Raw genomic sequence first — 10,135 nt, forward strand, 5'->3', positions numbered from 1 at the left:
TTCCATAGGTCAAACTTCCTTGGCATAGTAAGCAAATATTGCTAGTATAAATTATTTTAATACGCAGGTCTGACGTAGACAAAAGACAATAGACAGCCCAGTCGCAGAATAGTCTTGTGTTCGGAATACCAGGGTGGTTTTCCTTCAACGCACTGCTGGGCAACGTGGAGACCAGTTAACGTTATCTCGCAGTCGAGCTAGTGGACTATTATTTCTTCTTCCTTACAGATGCTGGCCCTGATCCACGAAGGGTATGCACCATAGTTATGCCGCTGTTCTGTCATCTTCCAGGTCTGTGCTTGTTTGCACGAGTATGACGGTGTACGTTATAATTGACCCGGACATCTGCGAAAGAAGAAGAAGTTTTTAGATTTTACAAAAGCAAGCGCCACCTGTAGCACGCAAAGGCCCATGGGAATTTAGAGGGCCTTAGAGCATTACGAGTTGGCGGAGGTAGAAGCAGAACAAGAACGTTCCAGCATGCGCGTCAGCCAGGGTAAACCATAACCGTAGCAGACGACGGAGCGGAGCCCCTCAAAGTTCCCATACTGCTTTGCGCCGCGCGCACCTTTGTAAAATTCCCTATTAACGTCGATTATTTTGATTGGAAGAAGTAGATTTACACTTAAGGTATGCCTAAAGTGTGCTAGGATAGCTCAGGTGTGTCTGGAGGATTACGAAGTCCATGACAGGTTTTGTATGTAATCACGCTGGGCACACTATACCTCAACATTATTTCTGCTGTATCTCTACGCCAGTAAGAACGTGGCCTACCGAGACGAGCATCGATAGGTTGATGTGAAAGAATCCTGCTGCGTCCAGGCACATAGACTCGGGATCAATGGAGTCGTGGAGATACTGCACCTGTTGACAGAAAGTACCGTTACATGACCACGAACACCTGTGTGCTGCTCCCCACTCATTCCCATTCAGCTCGCTCTTATAATGGTAGCGTTCGACTTTCTCAGCACGAGAAGAATCGCCAAAGGAAGCTCATACGCACCTGAGCAACGTACGCCTCTGTTGCATTCAAGACAGGCAATGATTTGACAGCATCTTTCAGCTTTTGGGCCTAGAATGATACAACGCTATGAAATGAAAGAGTCGCGTTGATGACACCGGATACCACAGACACTCACACACACACACACACACACACACACACACACACCAAGGAAGGTAACAAGCAACAACAATGACTGAAGAATTTCATCGCCAGGGGAGATACTGTACATCATCGCTGGCAGTGTAATGTGGTGAACTATAATACTCAGTCGCCACGTACAGTGAGGACCGAAGTCCTACACGGTTGCCGAGAAGGTGCTTTTAGGGCAGAGCGATGGGGGTCTGGATTAGGCTTGGACCGAGAAACTTTGAAACAGTGAGAGGGCAAAAGCCCAGCTGATTTAGCAAGACCGAAAGTGCGGTTCTGAAAGGTTGGGAGTGCGGGCAATGGGGAAGGATGTGCTCTAGGTTTTTAGGATCACCCCAGTGACGCCATCTTGGAGAGTCAACCTGACGCAAGCGGTAACGCCAGCGAGATGCAAGAGCCGCACGGAGTCGCATCCGATAAATCACCCCGCGTTCAAAGAAGATATGACTCCTATAAATATGGCGGACTACGCTTGTAGCATGCAGTTTAGGCGGTGAGTCTTCGGCATGTGGTCTTCGCAGCAGAGGAGAACCGGTACGGTGAGCAGAATCTGAAGCAGATGAAATAGCATAGCCGTTTCGCACTACGCGAAGCTTTCTGGCTATAGGAAGGACAGAATTTACTGCTTTTCAAGCCAGCCAGTGACAAACTAGTGACGCACGTCGAAGTAACTGCAACCGCTACTTACCTGTTTATTATCCTTCTTTATAAGCGTGTATATTTTAAGCTTTGCTTCAATGCACATGCTCTGTCACATTTTAAATAATACAGGGGCGGAGAGCCTTCTTCGGGAGCAATGGCAATTCTTTACAAAATAGTCTTTACACACAAAATACACTTTAGGTCTCTTACTTCGTGAGACTACTACTATGAAGAGACATATGGATACGCATAGACGGGTGAACAGCGAAATGAAAAAAAGGAAAGAGAGAGAGGGGGGGGAAGACAAAGAAGAACGAGCAGTGAAAGGGAGTTAGCCCAAGGGTGGACATGATCTTTGGCAGGTGGAATAAAAAGCAGGAACCATGTGCCGGTGAGATCATTATCCTACACACAGCAACCACACGCACCCCATGCATCCCCACCCACCCCTCTCTGGGAGATGCCTGATAGCCTGACCTATACAGGAAGCCCAAACACAAAAACCGTGTAGCTAGGCTTATCCGCAAACGGCCAACTTGCCGAGGAAGTGGCCTTCCTCCACACGAGGCCTGGCGTCATTGCCCACTGTCCGCCACAAGTTTTTATGTTCGTATATAAGATGGCCGTTAGGAGACACTGGACTATGTGAAACCGTAACAATGATCAGCTCACCTCATCAGTCAGCTTCTGGCTTATACCAGCTAGGCTGGCTAACTCAATGCAGGAGTATATCGCGTAGGATCCGACGATAAGGAAGTGCTCTGCAGGAAGGCTCTTGGTGAAGGCAGCGTGGCACGTGACACATACAACCAATACGTTCGACGCACAACTCGCTGCCATGGACCAACTCCATACATTGTTCAACTCTTCCTTCAATTTCTTGATCGTGCATATGTTGGTACGTAATGTCTCCACTTGTATGACGGAATTATGCCAAGCGGGCATTCTCTTCAGCACGTTCACTTGCGAATGCGTGTACTCGACGAGCACCTCACACGACGATCGGGCCATCACGAAGTGCAAGCTGTCGTAGACAAAGAACAGAATGCTGCACACAATAGTAGAAGCATCGAAAAAGATTCTTGCAGGCAAGCTGCGCCCAGCTCTGTGTTCGCCCATTAGAAAGAACAAGCCGACGCAGTTACTGGTAACAGCAGCGACCGCAATAAGAGACCGCGTTGTTCGCGACCACCAGTACTTGGAGATTCTGCAGCAGGTGCAACACTGGAACGCGACCGCCTTTTCGAACGCCGCTGCTCTCCGAAAGAAATCCAACATACTTGAAGACCCCGACAGCATGGAAATCACATTAACTGCAACCTTCAAGACTACGGTGATGTGCACCACAAGCAGCAGACTTTCTGTAAATGACACTCTTGCGTTGGTTTTGAGGTCCATGACGATGCGGAGTGATATCGCGCGATTCTCATACCACAGAAAAAGAGTAAAACACGAGAGGGCGTAGATGGTATACCAGCTCTTCCATACTACGCTTGCTTTGTGGAACGCCTTTGGGCATATGTTTCGTATGAAGAAACATCCGCACAGGCGGCATAATATGGCGTAGAAAAAGAAGCGACGTATCATGACCGCCATGTTGCGGTCGTGTCCTCAGTTCATTTGACTTTTCTCCATCTTGCCGTCACCCGAGTAACGACGAACAATGACAGTGGTTTAGGTGTCTATTGTACGATGCAAATCGATTTTACGATTGCTTCCAAATGGTGAAAGGAAATTATGTGTTTGCTGAACGACCGCCCCTTCAAATTAATGTCTCGTTTCCGCGTGTGGTTCATGCATCTTGTAAGGTTCCAAGTCATTGTGTGGCGCTACGGGATAAAGGGGTCTTTGTAGCCGTTGATGAAGAGGTATTGACTTCACTTGATGGAATATGAATGTTCACGCGGAAATGAACGAGGGCAGGGAGGGGGGGGGGAGGCTGCATGCGACGCAAATTGGTGCTGAAATGAATCTCATTTGCTTAGCTTTCCTTCGAAATTCACCCGTTCGTACAAGGGTGGGGCCATGGTGAATGTGCGTTTGTTGATTACGCTTTTCCTAATGCGAATAACTGCTGTAATAAGTGTTGCTGCAACGCACATACAGGTCGTCGCAATTAACCTGCACCATGCTTTTAAAATAACCTTGTACATGGTTGACGAGTTAAACCGTTTGCGGTTTTAGATGGCATGTGAAGGACCCTCAATCGCTTTCTTTTATTTCTTTATTATTGAGCACATGATTACTGCGGTTTTCGTGCCGGCCTTTTACTAGATTATTTTTGCCGTGCCACCAATATAGAATATGGCAGGCGTTACTGAATGCCTGAGGAACTACTATACCCCTCTGGGTGAGTAACTTGGCTTTGTGAGCGCGCACAATGGAATAGAATAGACGTAGAAAGAAAATAAATGGAAACCTAGGTCGCACTGGTGCGGCCAGTTGGTCCACGACGATTGACGGCTGAAAACACTGAACGATTTAAAAGATTATTTCAGCACGTATGTCCTTGAGGTAGTTCGCCAGTGCACACACCAGATACAAGCACAAACCAGATGTTCGACAATTGTTTGTTAAAGCAATAATGCACTAACCTCGTGGGTCATCCTCTGGCTGATGTAAGCCAAATCAGCAAGATCCGCAAAGGAATACACGGCGTACGGACCGACGACAAGGAAATGGTCAGCTGAAATGCTGGAGAAAGCTGCACAGCATGTGACGCATATCACTACGATGTTGGCTGCACAGCTTGCTGTCATCGACCAGTTCCATACACGGTTCAATTTTTGTTTCATATCTCTGATGACACAGATGTTGAGTCGTAAGTCGTCCATCTCAGCCTCTGAACGCCGCGAAGCGAAGATACTCTGCAGGACATGCGTTTGCGAATGCGTGTATTCGATGAGCACCTCGCACGACGACCGGGCCATCGCGAAATGCATGCTGTCGTACACCACGAACAAGATCGTGCTCAGAACCGTGCAGACGTCGAACATTATTCTGTAGATCAGTCCGTTTTCAGTTCTGTGTTCTTCCAACAGAAGGGATACACCGATACTGTAAGAGGCAACGGTAACCACGTACATGACAAAACGTCGTATGTGCGAGAGTCGCGGATAGCTGAAGACCTTGCAGCTGGTGCAACAGTGAAATGCGGTCCGTTTTTCGAATGATGCAGCTTCGGTGAAGAGGTTCAGCATAGCGGGCGACCCGATCAGCATCGACAGGACATTGATAATGGTTTTCAAGATGACCATCACGTGCATTACGAGAAGGATGGAATCCGTGAAAGTCATTCTCCCAGTCTCTTCTAAGTCCATGATCACATGTCGGCAGATGGTATCGAGCACCTGCCAGAGAAAGAAACTGAAGCAGACGACGGAGTAGATGGTGTACCAACTCTTCCACGTGACTCTTGCCTTGTCGAACGTCTTGGGATGAATATTGTTGATGAAGAAGCATCCACACAAACGGCAAAGCATAGCATAGAAGAAGAAGCGCCGTACCATGACGGCCATCTTGTGGGCTTCCACTAGGGACGCTGGCCTCCACAAGCCTCCACAAGAATAACAGCGATGGCAACATTGATTGTGCTGAGAAATACAGACGATCACTTGCTGGAAGTGGCGAAAACGAATCACATAAGCTGACAGCGGACCCATCCCTCCGCAAATATGTGGTTCGAATTCGCATGATTGCGTCGTATGTCAATTCTGTCTACGTGCGTCACTCGGGCTCTTGGTGAAGGGGCGTGTGTTAGTGTTGACAGAGTGGAGGCCATCTTTATTGATCACTGTCAGCGACTGTTTACTGCAGGGAAATGGCGAAATGACCTCAAGATTTCATGACTGAATATATTGAGGAATATAATGCTCTCCGTGCTTGTAGATGATATTACCTCTCCCCTCTTGATAGCACACGGTCAAGGATGTGGTCTAGTTAATAAAAGTACTTGTCTGGGTCATTCCTAATTAAAGGCTGACATTGATGAACAGTGAGAAACGGCTCTATTGCATTATTTATGCTGAACAGCTCCCGGTACCTGCAGTGCGGCGACCGTTCTGTGTTGACCCCATCACCCCTCCCTCGGAGGAGCTTTATTTCATTCAAATATTTTGCTAAGAAAGTAAGAAATCAGAAATGAGCGTCTGTGGCTGGCACATTATTTATTCCGGTAATTATACAAAACGCACGCACGAGTTGTTTCAAATTACTCAGTGGTGCGCTGGTATGCATATTTATCCACGACGACGACATTGATTTCTGCGAATGCAACGGCGCTTGGACGAATCGGAAAAGATGAAGCCACTTCGACAAAAACATCCTGAAACGCATTGCGCTGTGCAGACCTGTGGTGTAGGTTGTCCACACACTTCGGGGCACGCAGTACCACACCTGTGGTACACTGCTCCAGGGAAACACCGACCTAAAATTAATGACAAAACATGTCAGTTGTGCGCCTACGAGTGAAGAAGTCTCATAACGTTTCCATGCCTGCTAGCTCACTCGTACACACTTTAGAAAAATGTCAGTTTCTCTTGCTTCGCAGTTCTAGAAACCTATGTCACCGAATGAGGAATGTAATACGAGGAGCACCAGGGTTCTATCCCGGGTTGGTAGACGTCGGAGGGAACTCAGTGAGAAGAGTCATGTTTTACTATAAGAACCACCATCCCATATATCCATACGGCGTTTACCATAAGAACCATATACAGGGTGTCCACGCTAAGTGTGAACAGATTTTTTAAAAATATATCTATCACTTTTTCCGAGATGAAATCAATTGCAACATAGCATATGCTGAAGGGCACTCCCTAGGAGGGCATTAGCAGACTCCTAAGGCAATGTCTTAATTAACGTTCAATAATTAACTTTTTAATTATAAAAGCTACGAAGTTGCTCCAATGAGAACACCTGATCTCTTCAGTCGCCAGATACCAAAGTCGTTTTCAGAACAAAAATCCGTTCGATAGATCGTCCGCAAAAAATTCGTGAACGAACGCCATTTTTTCTTTATTTTGTTCATTGCGCATCTTCGAAGAAGCGGCTTTCCTTTACTCCCAGTGTGAGAGAGTGAAAGAGCACAGTGCCGCCTTATGCGTCGAAGATTAGCTTTAACTTGCGGAAACAAAACAAACACAAATCTATCGGGTGACCCTATCGCAACTGCACTATTCTTGGGCTGCATTTTCTGTTTTCTTTTAATCTTTTTCCAGAACGCAAGAGGCGATAGTGTGCTCTTTCATCCTCTCGTATTGGGGGCGAAGGAAAGACGCGTCTCTAGAGATGCGCAATGAACAAAATAAAGAAAAAATGGCGTTCGTTCACGAATTTTTTGCGGACGATCTATCGAACGGATTTTTGTTCTGAAAACGGCTTTGGTATCTGGTGACCGAAGAGATCAGATGTTCTCATTGGAGCAACTTCGTAGCTTTTATAATTAAAAAGTTAATTAAGACATTGCCTTAGGAGTCTGCTAATGCCCTCCTAGGGAGTGCCCTTCAGCATATGCTATGTTGCAATTGATTTCATCTCGGAAAAGGTGATAGATATATATTTTTTAAATCTGTTCACACTTAGCGTGGACACCCTGTATACTACAGTATATGTTTTGCCATAAGTACCGTACCCTATCTATGTGACAGCTCAGCTAGGGGAGGACCACAGGACAGACACAAGAGACAAGAACAAGCGCTATGCCATATCTATACCATGTTCTGCAATAAGTACCATGCTATGTCCATACCATGTTCTAGCATAAGAATGTCAGATCCTATAAACATAACTCGGCACGTAATACGTATATAATGAGAGCAACGTGTCTAAAGTTGTTGGAATCATCTCACGCACTAATTCTGACTCGCCGACATGAACTCGGTCACTTTCAGTTGCTAGCTGACCAACAGAAAGTATGACCCTTACCAAGCTACAGCGAAACTGCTGATCTGCTGATCCTGTAGTTCTAAGTATGAATCGAATAATCGAGCTTATGCAGCGCGTGCTCAAGATAATATTTGAGGGTTATCTTACTCTGGGCGTCCGCTTCCTTCAAAACCAGGAACGCCAGGAGAAATGCAGAAAACAGGAACATGGTTGCGGCCCTCATTGCAGCTAGATCGTACTGCGAGGAATACACAAAGCAAACGACAGTTCAACACGAAATTCTCACCAAGATACGGCAGGACCCAGGACATCAGAGAGCTTTCGAATAAGGTACCCGCTAAATTAAGGCTAAATTAATAAAAATTAAAGTTGCTCACATGATATCCTTCTCACGGTCTCTGCAGGAATGATACATGTTGACTATTGCAGGTGTATTTTATAGGCTCACATTTCGCGATCAGATGACAGGAACTTCCCAGAATACACGTCCCAGGCTTCCTTCAAGATGTCAGCATCCCGTTTCCTGCTGCACGTCGTTGAACTGACATTTATCTGTGTGTTTTGCTAGTCTGGCATCCATTCAACGTGGGTACCTCTGCGGTGGCCTATAATATACCTCGAAGAGACGGGAAGTTCCCTTTATTTATTCATTCATTAGTGTGTCCGTCGCCGTCTAGCCGGAGGACGTGCATGCTGGGTTTTCTCGAGTCTACTGGGACGCTGTTGCGATTTCGCATGCAGGTCTGGGAAGCCCTCAAGTGCGAACAGAGAGGGGGCACAGAATCGGCGCGACAGTCGAGTGGGAGAGAAACGCAAAACGAAAGCAGACACCGATTTGCACCTCACCGGCAGCAAGGAACAGAACACACACTTATGTGCATCAGGCGAAGCTTTATGTGTACTTTAGTACACATGTGTACTTTTACCTGTATGTCAAAAGTATATGAGTAACGACCAGGCAACTAGAACAGTTTCTACATGCAGTCCGATGGAGCTACATTCGTGGGTAGCCCATTTTGCTGACAACTATCTAAGCCCGTATCTTCAAAAGCAACATGGCCATCACCACATCCTCATCCCATTTATCTGTGTGCGTGTGTGGCTAGCGTATACGGCATTGGAGTAGAACCGTCCATACATACTGAAGATAAGAGCATGTATAATTTTATTGCGGAAATGTTGTCGTTTAGGTGATTGAGGTACACTACATAAGCAACACAAGAGCGTCTAACTTTCGCCAACATTTGACACCGGTGTCGCTCGCGTCGTATTGCGGTTGACGAGGCGGTCGCAGGTGCCTTCGTGAATGCATCGGCGACCGAGAGGGTCCAGAATGAGGCCTTGTTCGCAGGTGCATCCTTCAATGCAACGACGACTGCAGTTGGTCACTGGCGGTTGACCACATACGCGTGGACATGGTGAGGCACAGTACGAATAGACGGCACCACGGTGACATTCATGATACCCAAGCTCTGCAAAAATAGCACAGGTGTGTGAACCATTGATACACATATTTCGCAATACACAAGACAAATGACTCCGAAAGGCCCCCCCCCTCCCCCCGGTGCATGAGCGAAGGGGGTGCAGTGGTTAGAAACTATACTGGTATAGTGACTCGCAACTGGCCGCAAGCCCAGCGGACACCCTTAGCATTCAAATACGAGTCTGATGTCAACAACAACAAGTATGATAATCCGTACAGTGCATATTTGAAGTTCCATCCTTACGTCTCGCTGTTTCTGCTAGGTAGGTTGCAGTTAGGAGCAGAGAGGCAGCGAAGAGTACCGCAGCTGTCTTCATTCTGATTCACACCTAATAGAAGACAAATAATCATTCAAGGAATGAGAACGGGGAAAATTTATGCGGTCATATTTTCCTTCTGACAACTGCTTACACGATATGCTGCTTACACAAATGCTTACACGATAAATCTGAAAAACGTCGTTGTTGTTGTTAGTGGTGGCAATGTTGTTGTTTGCGAGATGTTTTGCCTGCTGACGTGATCGTATGTGGCAAGAATCTCGCGTCCTGTGCCGGCACTTGCTTCTAATTGCCTTGACAGCCGGTCCCAAGGATCGAACCAGACTGACGTCGCTGAACGTGACGATCGTTTCATATACATATACATTTCATCGTGGAATTCCGTGGAACAATTGATAGGTACGAACTGCGCGCTATAGTGAAAGACAGGCATCCCCCGTTGCCCTTAAAGGTGTTACGACAGGACAGGTCATCCTAGGTTAGCTCAGATAAACGTAAAAGACGGTTCTTTCCACCGATGTGAACCTCCATTGAAAGTTTCACAACGAAGAGGGAGGGTAATAAAAGCGGAGAAAAACGAATATCGAAACTCATGTGGCTTTAACATCACAGCGTTTGCCGCCGCTAGTGAGGCAGAGAATCCACCAGCTAGCCTGCATTTACGCCATTCTGTCAATGAGGCGGAGAAGAGACGTG

General features: G+C 46.7%; 1 protein-coding gene and 1 long non-coding RNA gene across 3 annotated transcripts; both read right to left on the reverse strand.

The window, feature by feature from the left end:
• Positions 1-127: 127 nt before the first annotated feature.
• LOC135400006 (uncharacterized) lies at positions 128-4,805 on the reverse strand. 2 transcript variants are annotated; one of them, XM_064631745.1, is made up of 4 exons: positions 4,390-4,805; positions 1,004-1,072; positions 775-864; positions 128-345 (listed from the first exon to the last, which is right to left on the reverse strand). In XM_064631745.1, exons 1-4 carry the CDS (start codon positions 4,789-4,791, stop codon positions 265-267), a joined length of 642 nt encoding a protein of 213 aa, XP_064487815.1. In that variant the 5' UTR covers positions 4,792-4,805; the 3' UTR covers positions 128-264. The 2 variants fall into 2 exon arrangements, with proteins under 2 accessions (XP_064487815.1, XP_064487814.1); XM_064631744.1 differs by lacking the exon at positions 4,390-4,805 and adding an exon at positions 2,468-3,095.
• Positions 4,806-8,826: 4,021 nt separating this feature from the next.
• On the reverse strand, positions 8,827-9,640 carry LOC135401402 (uncharacterized). The gene is made up of 3 exons (XR_010424811.1): positions 9,601-9,640; positions 9,406-9,490; positions 8,827-9,150 (listed from the first exon to the last, which is right to left on the reverse strand). It is a non-coding gene; the product is annotated as an uncharacterized LOC135401402 (long non-coding RNA).
• Between the last annotated feature and the right edge of the window lie 495 nt (positions 9,641-10,135).

This window comes from Ornithodoros turicata, chromosome 7 (assembly GCF_037126465.1).
Source record: "Ornithodoros turicata isolate Travis chromosome 7, ASM3712646v1, whole genome shotgun sequence".
Taxonomy (NCBI): Eukaryota; Metazoa; Arthropoda; class Arachnida; order Ixodida; family Argasidae; genus Ornithodoros; species Ornithodoros turicata.

Coding starts and splice junctions, on each gene's coding strand:
- LOC135400006 (XM_064631744.1), bottom strand. CDS start 3,094: ATGCTGTCGGGGTCTTCAAGTATGTTGGATTTCTTTCGGAGAGCAGCG. Junction 865..1,003: donor CAGAGGCGTACGTTGCTCAG/GTGCGTATGAGC, acceptor TTCTGTCAACAG/GTGCAGTATCTCCACGACTC. Junction 346..774: donor ACCTATCGATGCTCGTCTCG/GTAGGCCACGTT, acceptor CTTCTTTCGCAG/ATGTCCGGGTCAATTATAAC.